This window comes from Portunus trituberculatus, chromosome 36, assembly GCF_017591435.1.
Source record: "Portunus trituberculatus isolate SZX2019 chromosome 36, ASM1759143v1, whole genome shotgun sequence".
In the NCBI taxonomy this organism is placed as follows: Eukaryota; Metazoa; Arthropoda; class Malacostraca; order Decapoda; family Portunidae; genus Portunus; species Portunus trituberculatus.
Genome location: NC_059290.1, coordinates 6,538,001 through 6,564,093, shown reverse-complemented (window position 1 = coordinate 6,564,093; position 26,093 = coordinate 6,538,001). Strand labels below are relative to the sequence as shown.

Here is a 26,093-nt window from a genome sequence, read left to right as displayed (position 1 = left end):
ACCTTTTTGTGTGTGTGTGTGTGTGTGTGTGTGTGTGTGTGTGTGTGTGTGTGTGTGTGTGTGTGTGTGTGTGTGTTTGAGTGTGTGTGATTCACTACAAAATGAATGACAGAAAAAAGAAAGAACCAGAATTGCATAGAATCAGTACAAAGCCAACTATATTTACGTTCCCGATTTTTATTCATGATGAGAAATTATTCATTCATGCATACACAACGCACATTAACAAACTTAAGGCATGAATAAGCACACACACACACACACACACACACACACACACACACACACACACACACACGTTCTGATTACAATATATTTACGTATCATATCACATCATCATCAAAGTGTGCCATTTAGTCCATTTTACTCATTTTCTTAACTTCATCATCCATTTTTGCGTCCTTATCAAAACTTCAGGCCAGCAGTTACTAAAAATATATGATGATAACAAAATCAATTAGGATCAATGGAGTTACAATCAAGCTAATAGCCTATACTGTAATTAATTTGAAATATCGTTCGCTAAAAGAAAGTAGAAAAAATAACTCCACGGCTTGACGGATAAATATGCTCTAGTCTTTTTCTTTTCAATGTTTTTTTTTTTTTCCTTTTGTTGCCAGTGCTTTTTTTTTATTATCCTCCCTCCCTCTCAACTCCATTTTTCTTTTTTCATTATTTACTCTCGTTTTATCGACGTGAATTTCTTTACACACTTCTTTACTAATTCTCTTTTTCTTTCTCCCTCCTCGTTTTTACCTATTCTACCACCTCTCGTCTTCCTCTCCTTACATTTATACCTTTCTCTCCTATTTTTCTTTACAAGCAGTTTTATTCACGTCCACTCAATCCACTCTCGTTTTCACCTCTTCTAGCGCTCTTCCATTTCCATTTTTCGTCTTCCTCTCCCAATATTCATACCTTTTCTCTCTTATTTTCATTACATGCTATCTTATTTGCGTCCACTCAATCCACTCTCGTTTTCCTCTCTTCTAGCGCTCTTCCATTTCCACTTCATGTCTTCCTCACCTCATATTAATACCTTTCCTCTTCTATTTCATCACTACAAGCAGTTTTATTCACGTCCACTCACTCCACTCTCGTGTATAACTCTTCTAGCGCTCTTCCAGTTCCACCTCTCGTCTTCCTCTCCTCATATTTATTTATACCTTTTCTCTCCTATTTCTTCACTACCAGCTGTTCTATTCGCGTTCACTCAATCCCCTATTTCTTTTCCCTGACCTTTCCTCATCTAATCTTCTTCCCATCATTCGTACCTTCGCAACCTTCATCTCTTCTTCCTACGCACTCTTTCATTCTGCCCCTCCTTACTCAACTTTTCTTCTTTTTCTTCCCACTCAATTTGTTTTTCTTCTCTTCATTCTAGGCAAGTCTTACGCTCTCCCACACACACGCACCGGTTCTTCTCTCTCTCTCTCTCTCTCTCTCTTCTTCCCACTCTCCCTCTCGATGGATTCAAATGACAAAACCTCTGATGACGAACAAGTGCGAAACGTAATGTACACCTAACCTTGAATTCCCGCTCTTCCCTCTCACCCCCTCTCTATCTCACAGCAGCACGTGTATGGGAGTTTCTATGGCTTCCTTTCGTCACCTCTCCTCCTCCGCTGATTCGCTTCCTTGCGCTTCGTTGTGGTGGCCAATAACTTGAATCGCACCTAAATTGATCTAAAGGCGAAGTTGAGATTCGAACCCTTAACAGCACGATGAAGACACACACACACACACACACACTTACCAATCAAACCATAATAGAGAGCAAGGTCGGTGTTGAATTACCCGACCTTGAGAGAGAGAGAGAGAGAGAGAGAGAGAGAGAGAGAGAGATGTACGAAACTATATAACTTCTTTATTTACATAGTTTTCTCCGCTTAAGAGAGAGAGAGAGAGAGAGAGAGAGAGAGAGAGAGAGAGAGAGAGAGAGTAGGTAACATAATACAGTGACAAATTTAATACTGCAGTGCCTGTCTCGACGCTACATACCTCCCTCACACACAGTGATGGAGGCAGGAAAGAAGACACGCCCACACAAGATAATCCACCAATCAGAGGAGGCGAAGCATTGCGTGGAAGAAGAGCATGCAGAGGATTCTTACCGTGACTTTAGCATTTATCAGTGTCTTGTGTGTGAGGAAGATAGCCTAGAAATTATGTGAGAGGTGTAAAGTATTATTTATCAAAGCTAGGTTACTTAGGAGCAGTGTTTATGAAGAGGTAGTAGGTTTTTCTTTTCCTTTTTGATGTATTATGATAAAGGTATCTATTCTTTTCTTTTAACGTGTGAGAAAGGAACAATACCTTTATGAGATTACTGCTGTTCATATCTTACGCCACAGTACATTATCAAAAGGTAGTATTCATTTTTTTTTCTTACCTGTGAGAAAGGAAAACAATTTGATCTATATGAGATTCCAATTTGTTATTCATTATCTTTGAAACCATGAATCTTTACCAAAGGTAGCAATTTTGATCTATTTACCTTCCTTATGCAAATGTCAACCAGTATTCTCAATCTATCATACTTTCATTGGTGAACATAGGAACTTGTCTGCTTGTATTTCCCTCTGCCTGTGACTTACTTTTCAGGACAGGTCACAGTTGTTTCATACTTCATCTGGGACTTGGGTCTTATTTTGTGGACCATTTTTTTTCTTGGCCAGAGCTCTTATAATTGGGTAGGATGGACTCATAAGCCACTCTAATAAGGAAAGAAATGATGAGGGTCAGGTTGTGGTCATCTTTGCCAGACCTGCAAGTCTCACACTGACCTGACCTGATGTGGTTGATCACTCACTTGGCAGGAGTCAATGGAAGGAAGTGAGATGAGATATGAGAGGTGATGGTACATTAAAATTTAGAGTAAAGGAAATTGTAAGTTAAGACCTTCAGCAGCAATATCACTGTCAATATCATGTTGGTGCACCTTGATGGTCAGGTCATGAGATCACAACTTGACTTACGAGCCACACTCTGGCAGGTGAAGGAAGCCTGTGTCATGAAAGAAGACAAACCTGAAGTCTCATCCTAACAGATGCTTTGCTGTGAGTTGAGCACTGTCTGCCAACGCACCAGAGGACTCACCGCTGCTGGTTCTGCACGTTCTGTTATGACATGTGTTTCTCTGTTGGTTAAGAAGTGAGGTATTGTAGCCTTTGAAATCATTTATTTGATAACATTCATACCTAATAGTAAAAGTTTGTATGTTACATTACATATAAACAGTGCTTCTTCGTCTCTGGCTGAGCAGGCCAACCTCCCTGCCTTAGGCCCAGGGGAGGGGGGCAGCGCACACGCAAACACCCGCTGGCAAAACACTAACGTAAAAAGTGGGTCTAAAATACTGAAGTTTATTTTCTTAGTTTAAAAGTGGCGAGGCACTGTCTGTGTGCGCTGCCCCAGGCCGTGCCAACCTGCTGGTATACTGGGGACCATGGCGGGCAGCCGTGACACTGTGGGATGGCGACGACTGTTCACTGACGCTACTTTTTGTTCCGGGAATGGGTCGGGAATTGGGGGATCAGTGTCACGGGTAGCGGCTACAGCATTTTTTAGTAAATGCAAACCAAGAATATCCTGTACCTGACACTAAAATAATCTAGTTTGAGCTTTCAGTTGAACCTTAAAAACACAATGAGGTCTGCAAGTCACTCGCTGCAGAAACTAACGAAAAGAACATCATGGATAATTAATATCATCATGAGGACTGGCTTCTTCTGGCAGCCGAAAATACTTACATTGCAACTTATGCATGACAATACAAAAGACAGTAATATACACTTACATCACACTCACATAGCAAAAAGGTTAGAATGGTTAAGTGAACTAATAAGTGAAATGAGTGAATGGGATGTTTCCAGGCAAGAGACAAAATGGGCAACAGGACATTGATACAAAACAGACTTCATAGAAAATGGTTGTAGCTGTACGAGCACAGGGCAAGTTGGCAACAGATCACCTGCATTGGATTCGGGGATGAGGGGCTGTACCTTGTGCTCAGTTTTGCTTGCCCATTTTGCATCGCTTGGAAACATAGGTAGCACTTATCTCTCACCTCTGCAAATAGATTCTAATGTACAAGCACACACGACTCGTTCAAAAATAATGATAATAATAATAATAATAATAATAATAATAATAATAATAATAATAATAATAATAATAATAATAATAATAATAATAATAATAATAATAATAGAAGGAGGGGGGGAAAATGTTATCTTAAAAAAAAAACAGGATGGGTGTGTCAAAAGTGACCCATCCTACATAAATAAAAAGTCGGCTAAAACAATAAAAACAATAACTAGTTACATGAAAATATACTTAAACTGTGTAAGTAAGAATGCACCAATTTTTGCAGTCTTTCCTATACCGTCCTTCAGGGGGAGAAAAAGTAGCGAGATTGTACTACTAATACTATTACAAAACTGGAACAAATACACAGCAAAAATACACAGTATCTCTACAAGAATTGTGAGAAAAATTACGTATTTTGGTACAGGACGGTATTGGAGAGTACGTCTAGGCAGTACATTTATAGTTATTATTCATACGTATTCAAGACAGGAGATTTATTCTTGCATCATTCACTACAGCGACAGCGAGGAGAGACAGAAGAGAGCTCGTTTTTAAGTTACATGGAGACATCTATGGTACACCTCAGCAGCTCAAAAATAAAAAAAAAGGTTTAAAATAATATAAACAAGAAGGGAAAAAAAAAAGGAAACAAGTTGATGGCCCTTTCAGCGGACTACAGGAGTCAAAATAATTCTAAAACAGTTTATGAAAAGAGGGCAGGCTACTCTGCTTATTTATTCTTTGTAGTTATACTTTTTGTCAATGGAGAACATTGTTTTCGTATACTGCAGTATTTATCACTGTATACTTGTGGTCTAGCTACCTTGCACTACTCCTGCACTAGCCATACAAACATGCGCGCTCAGCAGACCTTGGGCATGGTGGCCGCCTGTGTGCTGCCACTTGCACCCAACGCTGCCCTTACACTACCGTACAAACCGTATGGAAAAAGACTTAACAGTACCAAAAAGTTAAAACAGATTGCAAAGAGTATTATTAGAATTTTTCTATCAATTACTAATAATATACAGTTACACAAGACCATCTAGAGCTTTTTCCCTTTTCAGTTTTTTCCAAGTCTATCTATCCATATAAAAATAGACCTACATCAGAGTTCCAGGTCCTTAAATTGTTCATTATCCAGTGTTATCACAAGATCATCAACATGGTCTTGTCTTCCCCTACTTAATACCCTGCATCACCAAGAGGCGCCGCTGGGGCGCCCCTCACCCTCTGTGCCTTACTGTGGAGGGCCCAGGAGGAGACACACCGCTCTTGTCCTACGGCTGCCCCCACGCCCACTACTGCGGCAGCCAGTGGCGGCCACAGCAGTGGAGCGGGCACAGCCGTCCGCCTCTCAGCTGGGAGTGGCTGGTCCCCGCCAGGCAGGTTGTCTCCCGGGCAGGGGCACAACCACTCCCTCTAACTTCCACAAGATCAAGAACACAGTAACTCAGGCCAGTCAGGGACCAGCACACAAACATATACACAACCCATCAAAACACAGTGAAACACAAACAAAAACAACGGAAACATCCAATCAATGTGCGTTGAAACAACAGACATATGAGAGCCAGTTCAGTCTGACCATTACGCTTTACCAGTCTTGGTGCTGCTGCCGTCCAGGGTACGTATACTGGGTTGGATGGGCCCACTGGGCGTCGTGGCCCGGTGGACACGCAGGTGCCTCGGGCCGCCCAGTGGAGCGTGTGCAGGGCCGGGGGGGCAGCCGGGCCTCACTGGCCACACTCTCCTACGCTACATGGATACAGAGGCTTGTACGGGTCGCCGCGGACCACCTGGCAGCCGGCCGGCCTGGGGGGTCGCGCGGGGCGGGAGGGCCGCCGCTGGCATGCTGGAGCCCACCTCGCCGCAGGTGACGCATAGTATATCTGGCTCACTTGCCGATGAGGAACATGTATGTATTTTTTTTTAAGAATGTTCAAACAGCAGAAACTTTATTAAAAGCCTACACATATAAGCAACACTAGTGTGACTATCACATACCAACCGTATACATGGTTCTGGGACTCCCTGGTACTGGGAGGGTCCACCCCCACTGGACCCACCTCATCTCCCATGCCACCACCTTCTGTTGTACACATTCAATACTGCCAACCACACAACTGGCTATCAAATGAATTTCTTATCCGTTCATATATACATTGCCTCTTAAAGTATATGACAAGAATAACGCATCACTAGCTCTTTCCATTAGCCAAAGTGGCTTGGACCCTCTAGAGAGATCATAATCCTGCCGCGAAGGTGAAGGTGGCTGAGTGTGCTCACAGAAGAGTGGCCACAGGCAGCTGGGGCACGGCATCCGAGTGGGCAGGTGGATATCAAAATGACGTAGCACTATGGGTCATGAGAGCGTCACCCGTGGGCGAGGGGTGGGCCAGGGCAGCGGCAGTGTGGTGTGTGGAGCGGCTGTGGGTGGCTGAGGCTACCCGCCCCGGCTCTCGTATACTTAGGACTCGGCGGCACCGCTGGTCCACGCGGCTGCAGGGCGCGTGGCGGCGGCGGCGGCGGCCCGCTGCCACCACACTGGGCTGGCAGCTCTGATCACTTTCTGCCAGGGAGGCCCACAGGCAGCCTGGGTGGCTGGGGTGCCAAGGCAAAGCCAGGCCAAGGAGAGCCACATGCAGCCCAGTTGTGGCGGTGAGCCGCATTTACACGGCCTGCACTGTGTGTCTGAGGGAGTGGTGGGCCGCGGGAGGTAGTGTGGGGGCGGGGCGGGGCAGCCTGGCACTTGGGGATCCGCCGCTGCCTATCCGGGAAGAGAAGTTAGAGGCCGGCCAGGCCACCCCACCACGCCGGCCAGGACTCCACAACCCGCTAACCGCCCACGTGTCTTATTGCTGCTGGAACATAAAAAACTGTATATCAGTTAATGTGAATGCAGGTGTGGTGTGGCAGAGCTCATATACAAGAGTGTGAGCAGCTGTCTGCGTGCTGAGGCCTTGCTGCAGCACCACCACAAGCCACCACACACTTACTGACTCGTCCTACAGCGTGCACTATTGCTCTACTCTATAGTAATGTTCTTTCAGGTTAAGTTAGTAGTGACTTCTCAGTCATGAGGTTGGTTAAGACAAACAAACACATCACTAAGCAGACAAGTTGAGGTAAACAGTGCAATGCATCAACACATGCTGGGTGGCATGACATGCCACTCTCAGGGTGCAGTCATCACAGGGCAGGGAGACAAAACAAAACAATTTCAGTATACAAACAATACAACAAGACATAACAAGACACTGAAAACAAAAATGGTACTGCAACAGACATACAGACATGCAATGGGAACTATTACTACAGGAGGGAAACAAACAAACAAACAAGTAGTACAACACACTACCACCCCACAGGGTCCCTCTGTACTGAGTGCTGCACATGACACACACAACACACTGCAGCAGCACACTCAACACAGCACAAAATTACAGGGCTCACACTACAGCTAACAGTGCACGGGTTACCAGTGGGTGCAGGGAAATACACTCTCAAATACACTTTCTAAAGAAGTACACAGTTTGTTGCCTCACAGCTAACCACTATCTACAGTACACTCAAGGTCTCAGGGTAGTCAAGCACATTCTAAGGGCAGCACACAGCCAGACACAGCTGCGAAATACAACCAACTAACTTTGGGTGTGGGTGGAGGGCGGGCGGGGCGTGGGCGGAAGTGTTTGAGCCGCCTACACATCAGGTGACTCTGGGTGGAGGTCGTAGCCCATGCCCTGGTGAGGAACACCCACGTCAATGCTGTCTTATGCTGCCCCTACACCAGCGCCTCTCTTACACTGTTGCTACTTTACCTCTCTTAAACTGTCTCTATATCAACAAATTATCCTTATACAGTCCTACATCAACAATCTTATACCTACAATAACACCTCTCTTTATCTATTTGTCAAAAAATCTCCCTTGTTCCATCACTACATCAACACTTCTGTCTTTCTGTCCCTACATCAAAAAATCTCCTCTATGCAGTCCCCTACATCTCTCATATCACTCCACAACTTCTGCTGGAAAGTAATCACCACCTATTTGCATTGTACAGAGTCCAGCCCTAGCACCACCACTCCCTATGTAAGAATACTTGTCTATTCTTCATAATCTCAATCAGTAAATCTTCTTCACAGTTTCAAACCTCATTGTACATAATATCTGTTCTTATAATCTATTCTTTAAGGTAATTCACAAATATAACCAATACAATAGTCCATGACTCCATACACACTCCTATAAAACATTGCTTATATATTGTATCTAACTGCATGTTTTCTGAGCAATGAAGTGGCTGTCAACATTCTCCCAGTACATGTAACATTTCCTCCATCACACTTTACACAATGCTACATGAAACAACAATGACATATAATATCATAAAGATTGTACCTACAAGATGATACACAATGCAATCACAATTCCATATCTTGCTGTGTCATTGTCTAATGGTGCTGGGCTGGTGCAATCACCCCAGAGCCAAGAGGAGATGGGTTTGAGTCCCAAGTATCAGCCTTCAGAGCACAACTGGCCTCAACTAGATACTGTGGGAGGGATTTCTGCTGCCATGGAGCCACACACCTTGGCTCCAGTAAATGAATTCCTGTGTTCCATAAAAATACTGCCTGTGTTACTGCCAATCACAGCATGGCACAAGCTGATAAATGATGTCTCTGTGATGGTCATGATTCTTGATGTACCAAAGTGACGACTCTGACACTGTCTGTGGAGTTTATGCTGCAGTTTTGGAATCACTGTAGTATTTCTTCCTTTCTTGAAGTGGTACAGAATGTTTAGTAACAATAATGTAATCATTACACACAAAGGTCATAGGCACACCACTTGAGTGACTACTAAAGCCTGACAGTGGCAGTGATCCTATGTGCTTCCGTCAAACACCACATTCACCTCCCCTGGTCCACCAATACAGAACATGACACTTTATTCTCAATACAAACATTTGTCTTGCAATGGCAGATCCAGGATGGGGGAGGGGGCTGAAGCCTCCCAAAAAATTTTTTTTATTATCATGTAAAAATTACATTGTTATGTAAAAATAATGGCATAAAGCTTAAAGTTAAATGCCCTCAAGATTGCTAAGTTTTCAAGAAATTTCTTGGGGGCTTACAGCACCCTCTGAGCCCCCATTTGATCAGGATCACTTTGCTCACAGTGGTTTACCACCAATCTCAAGGGGTAAAGGAATTTAGGTTAGCCCCCATCCAAATTTTGATCCTGGATCTGCCACTGTTGTCCTGTTATAACCTGCCACTTATAAATACATTACTTGATGTAACAATAAAGAAATAATTAACTGTTAAACAATCTTACAAAATTGGGAACCAGTGTTGAGAAATGACATTTGTGGTGCGGTGAGGAGACAAGTTGTACGTTGGCCTCACCTCAGCACTCAATGCATTTAGTAGTTCCACATGTGCCTGAAGAATAAGTGAATGATGCATGAAGGCAAGTCTCAAGCTGGCCAGGGAGCTGTGTTTAAGAGGAACAAAGACATGCAAGGCTGCACAAAACAAGGAGACTGACAGAGTGGAACTGTGTCTGTTCCCACTGGTTATCTGATTGTGATTTTAAAGACAAACTTTATCAGTCAACACAGCGGTTACACTCCCACCTGTGCACACACTTGTTCAGTCTCTGTGAACCCTTGGGAGGCACAGCAGTCAGAATCTTGATTGGAAAAATACCGTTCCCTTAATCTACTTTGGTTTTGACATTTAGGAGCTGTTATTCTGAGTGGAGGCTCTTCCTATCTTGAGGCTGTAAGGGGCTGCCTGAAGTTTGATCCCCAGTATAAGCCTCTCAGTTCATCTATCATGCCTCCAGATCAGTGTTTCAATGATACTTTCTAACATCACACAAATACATATTCTGAACTATCCTGTCTCTCTTCTCTCCCCCTAGTGGCATAGAATAGTGGCCCAAACAGCCTAATAAAGACCTCAGGATCTGTTAATTTAGACTTCCTTTGTATTCCTTTGTGTAAGCAGAGGCCACACCTGTTCTGAGTCGACAGGTGTGGTGTACAAGTTGGCGTAGCAGTGAGTGAAGGCACAGCTGGTCCAGAAATCCCACAGGTGTTCTTCACTGGGGCATCAACTTACACTTGGTACAGTTAATGTAGGAAGGAAGTGAAAGTGATGCATTATGATCTAACCTTCTCAAACTTTACATTATATTGGATATTACTAGAAGCATGAGTTGTGCAAGTTGTGAAGAGAGAGAGAGAGAGAGAGAGAGAGAGAGAGAGAGAGAGAGAGAGAGAGAGAGAGAGAGAGAGAGAGAGAGAGAGAGAGAGAAAACTATTATCATCACTGTCAATAATAATACATACACAGTTTCTTTATTATCAACTACTCCCAAATTCTTTTTCAGTCAATTCTACACATTTGTACAACTGAGCTTAAAAGATTGTTATTATTACACTGGAAAAATATCTGGTAAGGAAAGATGAAAACAAAGTAATAAATCTAGATGAAATAAAATGAAGTTAAACAAAAGCAAAATCAAACATTACAAACACTGAAATGTGAACCAAAGAGATGAAAAAGTGATGAGCCAGTGTGCCTTCACTTCCTCCCTGCCTCACCACCTTGCCTGGCCTTGCTCACCACTCACCATCTTGCCAGTCAAACACACTCCAAACTCTAATATTAACTGCTGTGTTCATAAGAATTACAGAAGACACATACAGTACTTGACAAAGAAAAAAGAAAAAGACAGAATCTCAACACTTTATATGAGCCAGAGTGCTAAAGATGTTGAAATATGAAGTAAACTAGAGGTCATGACAAATGAGACAAATATTGTAGAGTTTGGAGTACATTTGAGTTTACAAAGGAATAAGAACGTAAGCTGCAAAATGCCAGTGTCCTTGAGGTAATGTTAGTTATTGGCGCCATATTCAGAAACACTTCTCTCTCATCGCCACCATTTTCAAAGACTATACAGACGATTAGCTGATTTCTAAAGAATATTTTTCCTGTTGATAATGCAGAAAACTTATTAATATGTCACTAGAATTAAAAAAAACATCCTTAAAAACCTGTGTCGCTTCAACTAGAGCCCTTTGAAAATAGTGAAGGTGTGGCGTGAAGTGTTTCAGAATGCGGGCTTTGGTTTCAATGATGAGCCTCTTGAAAATTCCATGTTCTTTATAGATAAGGCTCCTCTTGAGAACTGGCCTTATTTTAGTATATAATAACAAATACACAGTCTTTTCCTTTGGTATACACAATCATGAAAATACCTTAGTCCTTACAATCAACAATCAAATTTTCTTACAGATTTTTCTTCCTGGATAAAATAAATACATTCTTAAATCACAGAAACACACCAAACTGAGGGAAATCTTATGAAAAACCTTAATCATACCAACTCACTCAACACCACCACACTTGTATCAAAACACCAGAACAATCATAACAAAACCACAGCAATAATGACAGACAAAATGAAACCGACATCAGTTTCTTTTGTTCTCTCTCTCTCCTCCTCTCTTGCTCTGGACATGACAGTTGAGGCAGCCAGAGGAAGATACACAAAACATAACATTTCCAAGACTGGTGGCTAACTAACTTATGTGCTGGAAGTGCTAAGTATCTGTGTGAAAAGTGCTAGTGTGCTTGTGTGGAATGAGAGAGAGAGAGAGAGAGAGAGAGAGAGAGAGAGAGAGAGAGAGAGAGAGAGAGAGAGAGAGAGAGAGAGAGAGAGAGAGAGAGAGATAATGTAGGTGTGTAGGACAGTGCCAGTGTTACTATAATGGTGCCAGTATCAGTGTAGAATATAGTGCTCAGTGTTAGGACTGGGCCACCAAACTGCTGTCAAGAACTCACCCCTACTCCTGAGTATCCAGAACCGTTCATTCCTGCAATTCCGTAGCCCATGGAGTCCTCGCCGGGCTGGGGGGACATCATAGGTCCAGGGGTGCCACTCATGCTGTAGGGCGACGCTCCTGCTGGAACAAGGAAGAGAGGATGTTAGCCTATCCCTGTTGCTGCCACACCGACTCTGATGCAGGAAGCTCCTGGGCACACCAGCAGTAGTATCTGGTGACTCTTGTTGGTGCTCTGTCTAGTGTCTAATGTTCACCTGTTCCTTTTAAAAGTCGAGCTTATTTTGGTATATAATAAATAGATAGTTTTTTCTTAAGTTTACTGTGAATATTTTAGTGCTTTCTATTGATATCTAATGCATCTGCTCATAATCCTTTAGTTGAGTAAGTTACAAGACTCATTTCTGCTATATTTAGTGTTTTTCTAAATAAATATATTCTTTTAGTTGAATACATAAAGTACAACTCTCCTAAGCACTCCTTTTAGTCTTTCCCTTAATAACACACCACGGATCTGCTGAGAATCTTTTAGTTGATTAAGTTACAACATTAATTTTTTCTCTGCTTATTTCTTGATCCACAAGTTACAACACTCATTAGCACTCCTTCATCTAGTGTTTCCCTCAATAATAAGACTAATGATCTGTTGAGAATCCAGTTTTTTCCATCATCTATATTCTAATCACGAATATGTGAATCTATAAAAGCGTCATAGATAAAAGAAAAGATACTGATTTGATTATGAAACTGTGTCTGCAGATCAGGAAATTACTGAAAACTCGATCCCTAGTTAGAAGAAATAATGAAGAATACAAACAAAAGCAATGAAAACTAAATAAAAATGTAGTAACAAAAATAGCTACATAAAGGAAATAAAGAATACACACAAACAAATAAAGCCAGCAATGAAAGAGGAGCTGGAGGAGGAGATAAGGAAGAGAGATGCTGAAGTGTGTGAGGAGAACGAAGGAGAAAATGAAGTCAGAAGATGTACAGCAGGAGGAGGAAAGACTGAAGGGCGGAGAGGAATATAATATGATAATTGAGCTCCATTAGTTGTATTAGTTAAGTGCGGGATGAACAACTTGACCTAAATAATTGGGAAAATATTCACGAGGGAAGGAGATACACAGAGCAATAGGAGGGAAATGGACTCAGCTATATTTTTCTTCGATTTTGTCCTGAATAAAGTGACCGAGAGAAAATAAGGAGGTGAATTTTGCTGATCATAATATTAAGAGTTCAGAATAGTGACCGCGAGGAGGTATGAAAAAATGGTGAATAAAGTAAATCACTATGAAAAAATAACAACTTAAAAATGATACCTTTTCAAAATAAAGATTAGCAGTGAAATTAATAATCAGAACGAATGTAAACCTAACACAACCTAATCTTAAATAAATAAAAGAAGGTGAATAAACTAAATTACGATTAAAAAAATATATAACTCACAAATGATATCTTTTCAAAATAACGATTAGCAGTGAAATTAATAATCTGAAAGAATGTAAACCAAACGCAACCTAGTCTTAAATAAGCGAAATATGGTGAATAAATTAAATCATAATGAAAAAAAAAAAACTTAAAAATGATACCTCTTCAAAATAAAGATTAGCAGTGAAATGAATGATCTGAACGGATGTAAACCTAACGCAACCTAGTCTTAAAGATACGTCAATGTCATAATGCAATCCACGACCCTGTTTCTGCGATCCCAAAGCCTCTAATAATTCGTGTGTCTAGTTAGATCGCGTCTTGATGTGAAAGGAAAGCTAATGAAAAATAATGAAGGAATGGGAGAAAATAATAAAGCGAGGTAAGTTTGTCGAGAGAGAGAGAGAGAGAGAGAGAGAGAGAGAGAGAGAGAGAGAGAGAGAGAAGGAAGGAAAAAGACGATCGAGCCGGGGCCGAGTAAGTTTTCCATCGCGAGAAAAGGAAAAAAAAAAAAATCGATGAGGCGGAATTATAAGAAAAAAAAAAAAGAAAAAAAAATAGAGCCGAGTAAGTTTTCCATCGCGAGAAAGAGAAAGAAAAAAGGACGATATGGAAGCAATCATTAAAAAAAAATGTTAAAAGAAGAAGACGAAGACGAAGACGAAGAAGAAGAAGAAGAAGAAGAAGAAGAAGAAGAAGGGAAGGGAAAAAAAGAAGAAAAAAAGACGATATGGGAAGCAATAAAAAATAAATAAAAATAAAAAAATAAAAAAAAAGACTTGAGGACAGAGAAGCAATCATTAGCAAACCAAGACCAAGAGCGCCCCGCCACCAGACCTGATCATTTTAAGCGGCCATTATATTGAGCAGGAGGGCGGCGTGACGCGAGTACAAGATATCAAGGGCGCCACAGCCTGCCTCACAGCGGGGAGTAATGGAGCCGCCACAGCGAGGGGGGAGGGGGAGAGGAGGGAGAGCCACGCCAGCCCTCCCCCTTCACGTCAATCATTGCAAGCCCCATTCAGCCCCAGCCTCCCGCCCGTCACGCGCCGCCCCGCCCCCCGAGAGAGAGAGAGAGAGAGAGAGAGAGAGAGAGAGAGAGAGAGAGAGAGAGAGAGAGAGAGAGAGAGAGAGATGCTTGTACATAATCTATTAAAAAGAAAAGATAGTGTTTATTACTGTTTTCTCTTTCTCTCACAAGGAGAGAGAGAGAGAGAGAGAGAGAGAGAGAGAGAGAGAGAGAGAGAGAGAGAGACTCTCTCTCTCTCTCTCTCTCTCTCTCTCTCTCTCTCTCTCTCTCCCCCAAGCTGTCAATCATCAGGAGTCGCCTAAATATTTCATCATGTTTCTCTCTCTCTCTCTCTCTCTCTCTCTCTCTCTCTCTCTCTCTCTCTCTCTTTCACCAAATGGCCGCTTGGTTCCCTTGTCTCATTACTTGGCCATAGAAAATCTCTCTCTCTCTCTCTCTCTCTCTCTCTCTCTCTCTCTCTCTTTCCTTTGTTAAATCATCCACACTAACTCACTAAGGAACATCTGCACAAAACTGAAGGGGGAAAATTAATTGTTTGTGTCGATACAGAAAGAAGAAAACGATTAACTATACATTCAAATTTCCCGACCCCCTTTTTTTTTTTTTTTTTTTCATACTACTGAAAAAAAAAAAAAATAAACAAATCTAGCGTCTAAATGGGGTTCTCAATCTTTTTACTCGTTAATAACTCCTGAATGATTACTATAAGACCATCCACCGCAAACACCAGTAGCCTAAATTGAACAGAATGCTAATTTAGAGACTGCCACTATTATGTAATGGTACTGCAAAGGATGTTATTAGCCCAGCCATCTAAATACCCCTGGAACTGTTCTTGTGAATCTCTGGGGGTTGGCGAGCCCTACCTTGAGAACCTAACCTGGCCTTGGTCTTAAGTTATACGTATTAGAGAGAGCGTTTTTGATAATGAAGAGATAACTTGATCTTCCCTACAGATCGTCGTGACTTTCCCTATACGTTTACACTACAAGATATATAAAAAGAAAAGAAAAGAAAAGAAATGAAAAGAAAAAGAATGCGATGAAAAAAAGTAGTTAGGTTAGGTTAATAGTTATACGCATTGGAGAGAACGTGAAGGAATAACTTATTAATCTTCTCTACAAATTGACATGTTTCTCCCAATACATTTCCACTACAGAAAAAAAAAAAAAAAAAAAAATTCGAGGGAATGTGTCAAACCGTTATTCGTATCAAAGAAAACGTATATAGCAATGAAAGGGTAACTTAATCTTCCCTACAAATCGACTTTGCCCTCCCTATAGGTTGGTGGCTCTGGTGACGGAAAACCTCCCCTTGAGTGTGGGCGCTTAATTCCACGGGGGGCTAATTTAGGGGAGCATAATAACGTAGGGTGGAGAAAGGACCTTAGTGTGTGTCGCCAGGGTAAAGTGGACTCTAGGGTATGTGTGCTTAGGGGCGATAACTGCAGGAGTGGCTGTGTGTAGACCTCTAGCCATTGAATGCACTTGTCGCTTCCTCCTCCTCCTCCTCCTTGGTCTTCTTCTTCTTCCTCCTTCTCCTCCTCCTCCTCTCTCTCTCCTTCGTTCTCTCATAAGACACGTGAAGAACCTAACTAATTCTTCTTCTTCTTCTTTGTTGTTGTTTTCCTTCTTCATTCTCCTCCTCTTCCTCCTTCAAGTCTTTCTTTTCCTCCTCCTCCTCCTCCTCCTTCTTCCGCCCTTCTTCATTATCATCGCTTTAATTACCATCTTCCTCTTCGTCATTTTCATATTTTCTCTTGTCATATTTATTCCTCTCTCTCTCTCTCTCTCTCTCTCTCTCTCTCTCTCTCTCTCTCTCTCTCTCTCCCTTCATTATTGCCATCTTCTTCATCTCCTTCCCTTTCGTTACTTTCATATTATTTCCTCTTATTTTATGCCTCCTCTTCCTCTTCATCTCTGGCTACTTTCTCCTCCTCCTCCTCCTCTCTTCGTTATCATTATCTTTTTATTTTCGTCTTTTCATATATTCTCCGTTCTCTCTCACTTCATATTCTTCTTTTTCCTCCTTCTCTTCCTCCTCCTCCTCCTCCTCCTCCTCCTTCTCATCATAATTATCCAAATTCACGGGTTTTCCTTTTCTTAATTTGGGCGTTATTGTTCATATCTATATTCTCTTTCTCTCTTTCTCATTGTTCAAATCCTCCTCCTCCTCCTCCTCCTCCTTAATTAAACGCTCTTCTTTCGTCTCCTCCCTCCCATTCCAAACATCATCTCTCTCTCTCTCTCTCTCTCTCTCTCTCTCTCTCTCTCTCTCTGCTGACGAAGGCGCAACAGAAGTCGTAAATTAGAGAAAGTATACTAATTAAGACATACTGCACGAGAGAGAGAGAGAGAGAGAGAGAGAGAGAGAGAGAGAGAGAGAGAGAGAGAGAGAGAGAGAGAGAGAGAGAGAGAGAGAGCAGTAATGATCATATAACATCGAATTTAAAGATATGGGAATAAAAATAAGTGAATCCTAATGAAAAAAAAAATAAATAGAATAATGTAGAATACTTAATATACCCTGAAATGTATCAAAATACGTTAGGTTCACTTAAATTAGGTTGAACTAGGTTAAGTTAGGTTCACTTGGGTGGGCTTTGGGTCAGGTTAGGTTAGGTTAGGTAAGGATAAAAAAAAAAAGTTGGATTGGATTGGGTTAATTTAGTTAGGTTAAGGAATGTTGAAGTTAGGTTAGGTTACATTTAAGTTGGGGTGGATTGGGTTGGGTTGAGTTGGGTTAAAGGTTGAGGTTAGGTTAGGTTGAGTTGGGTGAATCTAGGCTAGGTTGAGTAATTATGAGTTAGGTTAGGTTAGATTAGATTAGGGTAAGGTGAGGTGAGGTTGGGTAAAGTTAGATTAGATACGGTAAGGTAAGGTAAGGTAAGGTTAGGCAAGGTTAGGTAAGGTAAGGTAAGGTAAGGTGAGGTGAGTTGAGGTGAGGCGGAACATCTTACCAGCGGCCTTCTTAGCGGCGTATAAATTAGCTTCCTCTTGAGCCTTGCCAATGTTCTTCTTATATCTGATGCGTTTATTGCCGAACCAGTTGGAGACCTGAAGGAGGGGCAGACGAGGGTCATTCATGTCTGGGCAGCTCCACCTCTCCTTCTCCTCCTCTTCCTCCTCCTTCTCCTCCACATTTTCACGTCATTTCTATTATCTATTATTAATCTTAGGCTACAGTCATGCTCTTCCTGTCACCTTAGTTTCCCCAGCTCTTACTGCAACATTATTATTATTATTATCATTATTATTATTATTGTCATTCATTATATATATATGCATCATTAATACCGGACCAGTGGCCATGTATAGATCTAGTATATGTATAGTAATATATAGGATAACAGTATATCAATTCAGTATCATCACAGTACAGTAGAGTAGTAGTATGTTAATGGTGTGAGGTTATTGGTTAGTCAGGGGCGCCAGTGAGCGGTACTCGTGCTAGGGACATGCATCAGGGACTACACAAGGCTGACGGAAGGGCGAAGGGAGGAAAGGGAGACAGGAAGGGCGGGAGGGACAGGTTGCAGAGTAGAGCGGCGCAGGCAGTCAGTGGTCACACAAGCAGGACAGGCAGAGGCGGCAGGCAGGCTGACCAGGACAAGGCAGGCAGGCTACAGGAGAGGCGCCAAGCTGACCAAGACACTGAAGGACAGACTGGCTGGGTATCCAACCTACAGAGATTTTTACAGCATATTTGTTGTTGTTGTGGGTGTTGTTGATCATTCATTTTTTTTAATTCAGAGGCGAGTGGGAGGTGTGGCGCGACAAGATATGCGGCCGCGGCCACACCGGGGTGAGTGTGCCGTCTGAGAGGCGGCGAGAGAGGTCGAGACTCACGCAGTTACAGAGAAGGTTGGCTGAACAGCAGCTCTAAACAAGCGATCTCGATCGTCATTAGAACGAAGTGGCAGAAGCGGTCACAGACTGACGCTGTGGTGGTGGAGAAGCGGCGCGAGGCCGTCACGCCGGGCCGAGTGGCCCGCGTGCAGCAGTACAGGCGAGCCGCTGTGGGCACAGAGAGACACTGACAGTGCACTACGGTGGACGGACAGGAGCCACAGGAGCAGCCGCCGTCGGAGTGCCGACCGCTCACCGCCGCCACGCCCCTCACGCTCACCTCCACGCTCACGCACACTTGCAACACTGCGAGCCACCAGGGCCTTCTTAGGGCGTGCGGGGCGCGGGGGTCACGTGGCCGAGGCGTGGCGGCGGGTGAAGGCGGTGGGGCGCCCCGGGGGCAGGCGCGGGCCAGGCGTGCCGCGGGTTAGTGGATTAGTGAAGGTGGTGTGCGACACGCCTCTTCCCGGGCGTGGCATCACGACACAGCAGGTGTAAAATATTTACTGTCCTTTCGACAGGTAGAGGCAAAAGGAGCAGCCTTCTCGTTCCCCGCGGCGGCCTCCCCCCGGCCCGGCCCGCACCTACACGACCAGGGTCACGACACTCGCCGGCGTGCATTAGGTAGGCAAACATTGAGGTACATGAGAAAGAAAACTTTGAACTTTGCGTAGCTGGGTACAAAGGTGACACAACTGAGACTGGAGCATGACTATGCCTGGTGACAGTGATGGGGAACTGTGCCGTGCCTGGGGAACGCCCGGCCGGCTGGGGAGGGGCCTCGTCGGCACCCGTGGGCTGCTTCCTGCCGCTGCGAGGGTAGCAAGGTGGAGGGTTCACTTAGAGAGCTCGGCGCCGCCCACGGGTGCCGCGGGGCCCCGGCTGCATACCTGCTGTACCGTGATGTCGCACACTCTCGCCAGTTCCTCCTTGGCTTCCTCGCTCGGATAGGGATTGGCCAAGTGGGTATAGAAGTAATCATTCAGGAGTTCAACGGCTTGTTTACTAAAGTTTCGTCTTCGTTTCCTGCAAGAAAGTGAACGAGACCGTTACGTTCTTTACCTGAGCCACTGTTATATTGGACTTCCGGGCCAACTCCTCTTTGGCCTCTTCACTAGGGTAGGGGTTACTGAGGTGAGAGTAAAAGTACTCGTTCAAAATCTCTGTAGCTTGTTTGGAAAAGTTGCGTCTTTTGCGCCTGAAAGAGAACAGCCATAAAAAACACCTTGACCAAATAAAAAATAAAAAAAGCTAAAGGGAAGGTGACAACGAACTACCAAAAAGCGGAACGAACACCGTCCACCAAAGCGTTACTCCCGCCCCCGCCGCCCGCCGCGCCGCCCTGGCAGGCCGGGGCTGCGCGGCGGGTGGTGGGCAGCAAGCGGGTCTGCTAGGAAGCTCTACACCCAGCACAGGTCCGAAAGTCCCCAAGGTCAACATGAAGTCTCCGCCACGCCTCCAGACCCACGTGGCGATGCGAGCGTGTCGGAGACCCACGCCCTCATCCTGTCACGACTGCACACGTGTTACCAGGCACGGGGGTGACGACTTGGGGTGCCGAGGGCGCGGCTGAGGGGCGCTGGACGGGCGGGAGGGATACGAGCGTACTAATACTGGCAAAGTACAAATGAAGGGGTCATCGCCCCCCGCCGTCCCCTCCCCTCGCGCGCCCCCACACACCAGTCAAGGGTAGTAGTCGAGAATTAGGGGTGAACAAGTGAAAACCACAACTCCCGTCACTGTAAGTCAGGTAGCGGGGAGTGGCGCTGCTTGGGACACGTTGGTAGTTCGTTGTCAGGATGGTGGTAGTCTGGGAGGGGAGGGGGAGGTGATGGTGATGAGGGGCACTGGTGGTGATGTGTACTGGGGTAGGGGAAGGGAATCAGCAGAGAGCGGTGGTGAAGGTAGTGGTGGAGGTGGTGGAGGTAGTGGTGGTGGTGGTGGTGGTGGTGGCATCACTGGCTCCGGTGATGGTGGTGGTGAAGGTGATGTACCTGGTTGACTGTAATGCCACACCGACGAGCCAGTGCCTCTTTCTCCTCCTCAGAGGGGTACGGGTTTGACAGGTTGGAGTAGAAATATTCATTCAGAATTTCAGAGGCCTGCTTGCTGAAATTTCGGCGGCGTCTCCTGCAAATAACAGTGGTACAGAGCAATGTGAAGGGGCTGCGGCACCTCTGGAAGGGGGCGCAAGGGCTCAGTCCACCTGGGGGGAGCGAGGCCCTCACCTGTTAAGAACTTACTGTGTGTACATCAGGACCACACTACCTGGCCAGGCTGCCCCGGTGGACTGAGTGCCGCCCAGACTGCTGTAAAGAGGCAAGGTCACACTTCATCACGGGCACGACTACTCCAGGGAAGTTCCAGGAGCCGGGTGAGGCGGGGCGGGCTGCAGGAGGGTGGGACAGGGCGGGGCGTGCAGCAGCCGGCCCGCCCTATCCCCTCCTTGTCCCTCCATGCAGCGACCGCCTCGCAGTGCACCGTCAGAGCTCTCAGCGCCCCAGACACCTGTGCGCGACATCCCTACACGTGACAAGAAGCTCATCCAGGTGTTGAAGACCAGAGGTAGTGTACAGTAATTAAAATACCGTCTTAAATTGAACTTATTTTGTATTTATAATTAAGGTTAAACTTTATGAATTGAATCAGAGTATTTATGAAAGCACCTGTGACTGGCTCGCATCATTAACTCAACTATCAAGTCTTAACTATCAATCCTGAGCCATTAACTACTGACTCTACTGACTAAATGGGGAATTATGACTATAGAGAGACTACTTAAACTTTAGAGATTCTGACATGAACTTGGGGATATGTTCTCTCATTAACTACTAAAGGTGAACAAATATTTCCTATTCTTTAATTTCAACCCACTCAGCACATGTAACAATTCACAATCTTGATTCCCTTGGCAGCTTAGGTCACGAGCGTCACAGATAGCACAGGTAACACGGACACAGGTGAGTCTTGGTGGCGCTGAGAGCTTTGATGGACAGGTAAAAATTAAGAAAAAAAAAATACTTACCCTGTGAGTGTTTGTGTTTGTGTGTGTGTGTGTGTGTGTGTGTGTGTGTGTGTGTGTGTGTGTGTGTGTGTGTGTGTGTGTGTGTGTTTCTTCCAGTATGAATTGACAACACGAAAGAAAAAGGTGAGTAAAAAATGCCGAACGTTATTTAATATATGCTTTTCAGAAATTATAAAGCAATAAGAAATAATGCTAGAGAGAGAGAGAGAGAGAGAGAGAGAGAGAGAGAGAGAGAGAGAGAGAGAGAGAGAGAGAGAGAGAGAGAGAGAGAGAGAGAGAGAGAGATAAAGGAGGTCGTAGACGAAATTAGCAGATGGAGAGAGAGAAAGGGAGAGGGAGAGGGAGAGAAAGAGGAGGGAGAGGATGAGGGAGGGGGAGAGAGGGAGAGGCCATGAATCAGAGTCTCATCTCGCACTGACAACCACCAGAGGATAAAATAGTAGACACTCATTGACTCCTCTCAATCACACACTCTCCCTCTCCCTCTCCCTTCTCACTCATTCAGCCCAAATTGCCACTAGACCACAGACCTCGCCCTGTAATCAACGCCACGGGAATTAGACCCCAAAAAGACCTTCACACACGTCTACCTAAAAATCAGACCACAGAAGGATGGAAAATTACCCCAAAATTCCTTAACTTTTAAATTAACCCTAAATTGTCTCAAAACTCCCTAGCAGACTTGAAAAAGATCCCAAAATTCCCCAAAAAGACCTAAAACAACCTCAAATTATCAAAAAATTCCCTGGCGTACCTGAAAAATATCCTAGAATTCCCTAAGACATGGAAAAAAACCTAAATTGTCCAAATATTCCGTGGTAGGCCTGAAAATATCCAAAATTTCCCTAAAACACCCCTGAAAAAAGTTACTTGTCCAAAAACCCTTTAGTAGACCTGAAAATTACTCAAAAATTCCCTAGAAGACCTGAGAAAGATCCCAAAATATACAAAAACTCGCAAAACCCCAATGCAACTTAAAAATCCCTGAAAACATAAATATATCTAAAACATCCTTGAAAGCCTTAAAAAAAACACCCAAACAGGACCCTATCTCAAAATTCCCTTAAAAAAAAAAAAAAAAATAGAGACGTATATTTCAAACACCGTGAAATACTTAAAAAATCCAAAGAAAGACTAATACGCCCAAATGAACCACAAACAGACCCTCTCCACCCTAAAAATGCCAATTCCCAGCAAAATACCATCATAAATAATCAAATACAGATCCTAAACACAAGAAAATGCATCCTAAAAACATCCCTAGAGAATTAATATACCCTAAAAACATAAACTAAGGCAAAAACCCTGAAAACTTGCCCTAACACCGAAAAACACCCTAAAAACATCCCTAGGAAAAAAAAACACTCAAAACACATATCCTGACTACCAAACACACCCTAACAACATCCTAAATCACAAAAACTTTAAAAACACATTCTAATTCAGAAAAAAACACTCTAAAAACATACCTCACCCTGAACACCCAAAAACACATTCGAACCCCAAAAACACCCTAAAAATTCATCGTAAACAAGGAAGGCACCCTAAAAACACATCCTAAACAATAAAAAGACCCTAAAAACTTACCCTAACCGAGAAGAATACTCCAAAACACGTTCAAACCCCCAAAACACCCTAAAGACGCATCCTAACCTAGAAAAACACCCTAAAAACACATCCTAACCCTAAAACACCCTAAAAACACATTCTAACCTAGAAAACACCCTAAAACATTCCTGGAGAAAGAAAACACCTTAAAAATACCCTAAGCCAGAAAAACACCCTAAACGTCCCACAACACCCCAAAAACACCCAAAGGACCCTAGAAACTCCCTAAAAACACCCAAAAGACCCTAAAACTCTAAAACCACCCATTAAAACACACAAAAGCGTACTTGGAATACGTAACAGACGCTTCTGAGATGACCTCCTTGGCTTAGTGTCCGAAGAAGGGGTGGGTGTAACTGCGGAGGCGTGGCGGGGCGTGGGGAGGGCGTGGGGGGCGTGTTAGGGGAATGTGGGGGGTAGGAGTGGTATCTACAGGGGGCGGCTTTTATAAGGTGGCGGAGGAGGCTGTACAGGAGGATTATGGGTAGTAAAGATGCCGGACACACTCGTAAAAGAAGGCACAATACATTCTCTCTCTCTCTCTCTCTCTCTGGTACCCGTTTTCTTTTTCTTTTCAATGAGTCGCTTCATTTCGTTTGTATTTTGTGTTTATTTTTGTATTGTTCTATTTTTTACTCTCTCTCTCTCTCTCTCTCTCTCTCTCTCTCTCTCTCTCTCTCTCTCTCTCCTGTTCTGTATTGCTTTCTTTCATCTATGTATACAGTTTCCTCCAGATTTTTGTTATTCCTCCATTTCTTCCTCTTCCTTCCTTCCTTTGCATTCTTCCACTCTCTCTCTCTCTCTCTCTCTCTCTCTCTCTCTCTCTCTCTCTCTCTCTCTCTCTCTTACTATCCTCCCATTCACTCTCTTTTTTCTTTACAATCCCTTCATCATTATATTTATTTTCTAATTGTACCTATTATACCATTCGTCTCCCTCTCCTCTCCTCTCTCTCTCTCTCTCTCTCTCTCTCTCTCTCCCTCTTTCCACTGACCCACTAACCAGAAACTAATGAGAACACAAAAGACAAAGATCAATAAGTAGGGAAGACAAAGGATAGGAAAAAATAAATAATAATAACAATAATAATAAATAAATAAATGACCTATAGATCGCTCCCTACCTGCCCTAAACTCCTAATTATTACTACCTTAAGGGCCCAATTAGCTTATTAGTACACCTGTCGCTCACCTGACGAAGGGAGCTTAAGGTGTGACTAATGAAAGGAAGTAGAGAGAACAGACAGGTGAATATTGATGAGATGAAAGGAGAGGGGTGAGTAGAGGAGGAGGAGGAGGAGGAGGAGGAGGAGGAGGAGGAGGAGGAGGAGGAGGAGGAGGAGGAGGAGGAGAAGAGAAAGAGGAGAAGGAAGAGAAGATGAAGAACAAGAAAACTGAACAAGAAACAGTAGAAAAAACGAGAGAGAGAGAGAGAGAGAGAGAGAGAGAGAGAGAGAGAGAGAGAGAGAGAGAGAGAGAGAGAGAGAGAGAGAGAGAGAGAGAGAGAGAACTATCCTATATCCCACATAAGCTATAACAAACAGTATTCAGACATCCTTTACTTTACGAGCGGGAGAGAGAATGAGAAAGAGAGAGCTTGGCGAGTAAGAGAGAGGAAAGAGAGAGAGAGAGGGAGAGGGGGGAGGGGTTAAGAGGCACTAAGCATTGGCAGTGGCGGTCAAAAGGGGTGTCAGAGGCGGCGTAGTGGCCCTCAGCTCTCTCTTAGCGGTAGTAGAATGGGTAATAAAACTGAGTGACTCGCAGCCAACCCACCTACCTACCCCTCCCACTACCCCTCCCCCTCTCTCTCTCTCTCTCTCTCTCTCTCTCTTGCCTCTACACCTCCAGCTCCCTTCCTCCTCCTCCTCCTCCTCTTCTTCTCTATGTCCACACTGGTTTGTTTATTGCACCTTTCTCTCTCTCTCTCTCTCTCTCTCTCTCTCTCTCTTCCCTTATCCATCTTCTCTTAATATTTTTGCATTCATACAAGAAAGAGAGAGAGAGAGAGAGAGAGAGAGAGAGAGAGAGAGAGAGAGAGAGAGAGAGAGAGAGAGAGAGAGAGAGAGAGAGAGAGAGAGAGAGAGAGAGAGAGAGAGATGGAATGAAAAAAAATATAAACCAAAAAAGGTGTGTGTGTGTGTGTGTGTGTGTGTGTGTGTGTGTGTGTGTGTGTGTGTGTGTGTGTGTGTGTGTGTTAAAAGTGGACAGGTGTGGAGGAGCAAGAAGCAAAGATGATGGAGGAGAACAGGTGTGTGGAGGAGGAGGAGGAGGAGGAGGAGGAGAGATGTGGTATGTGGAAACGGAATGGTGGAAGGAAGGGGAAGGTAAGGGAAGGTAGAGAAAGGAAGAGAAAGGGGGGGGATGGAGGTGCCAACAGGTGTGACAGGGGGGAGGGGTGGAAGGGGAAGGGGAAGACAGACAGGTGTGTGGATATAGGGATGAAATAAAGGCGAGGTAAAATAGACGTAAAAGAGAGAGAGAGAGAGAGAGAGAGAGAGAGAGAGAGAGAGAGAGAGAGAGAGAGAGAGAGAGAGAGAGAGAGAGAGAGAGAGAGAGAGAGAGAGAGAGAGAGAGAGAGAGAGAGACGTAAAGATAATAATAAATTGCTGCCGCCGAAAACAGTCCGTGAAAATAGAAATAAAAATAAGTGAAATAGAAAAAATGAAAAAGAAAAATTGGCAGAATAAAAAAAAAAAAAAAAAAATAATAATAATATTGACGTGAATGAAAGAAAAAAATAATCTGAGCGAATTAACGAGAGTGCTTGCAAACAAACAAACAAACAAACAAACACATAAAATAATAAATAAATCAATAAATCAATACGAGAGAGAGAGAGAGAGAGAGAGAGAGAGAGAGAGAGAGAGAGAGAGAGAGAGAGAGAGAGAATACACGCATCTTATTCATACTGGAAGAAAAACAAACAAACATGTATGTCTATATGTATGTATGTATGTATATGAACCCTGTATAATGTAGAAAATGCATAATACACCACCACAACACTTACTCCTTAATGGATACCTATACATACATACATAAAAAAGAAAATAATAAAAATAATAGAAAGAAAAGAAAGGAAGGAAGGAAGGAAGGAAGGAAGGAAGGAAGGAAGAAAGGAAGGATGTAAAATATGAAAACTTGAAGAAGAGGAGGAAGAATAAAAAAAGACAGAAGCATAAACCGGAAATATT

At 43.7% G+C, this 26,093-nt stretch overlaps 1 protein-coding gene across 8 annotated transcripts in view; it reads right to left on the bottom strand.

Moving 5' to 3' along the window:
* Window positions 1-3,161: 3,161 nt before the first annotated feature.
* The window catches only part of LOC123513404 (homeobox protein extradenticle-like), a 371,960-nt gene continuing 349,028 nt past the window's right edge, over window positions 3,162-26,093 (bottom strand). Inside the window, exons 5-9 of one of the 8 annotated variants that reach the window (XM_045270554.1) lie at window positions 19,158-19,293; window positions 17,379-17,475; window positions 11,957-12,075; window positions 7,742-7,835; window positions 3,162-6,953 (exon numbers count right to left, since the gene is read on the bottom strand). In XM_045270554.1, coding sequence (XP_045126489.1) covers window positions 7,794-7,835; window positions 11,957-12,075; window positions 17,379-17,475; window positions 19,158-19,293 — 394 coding nt within the window. In that variant the 3' untranslated portion in view covers window positions 3,162-6,953; window positions 7,742-7,793. Of the gene's footprint in view, window positions 6,972-7,741; window positions 7,836-11,956; window positions 12,076-17,378; window positions 17,476-19,157; window positions 19,294-19,329; window positions 19,466-20,261; window positions 20,398-26,093 lie in introns of all 8 variants that reach the window. The other 7 variants (XM_045270550.1, XM_045270553.1, XM_045270551.1 and 4 more) reach the window with 7 other exon arrangements.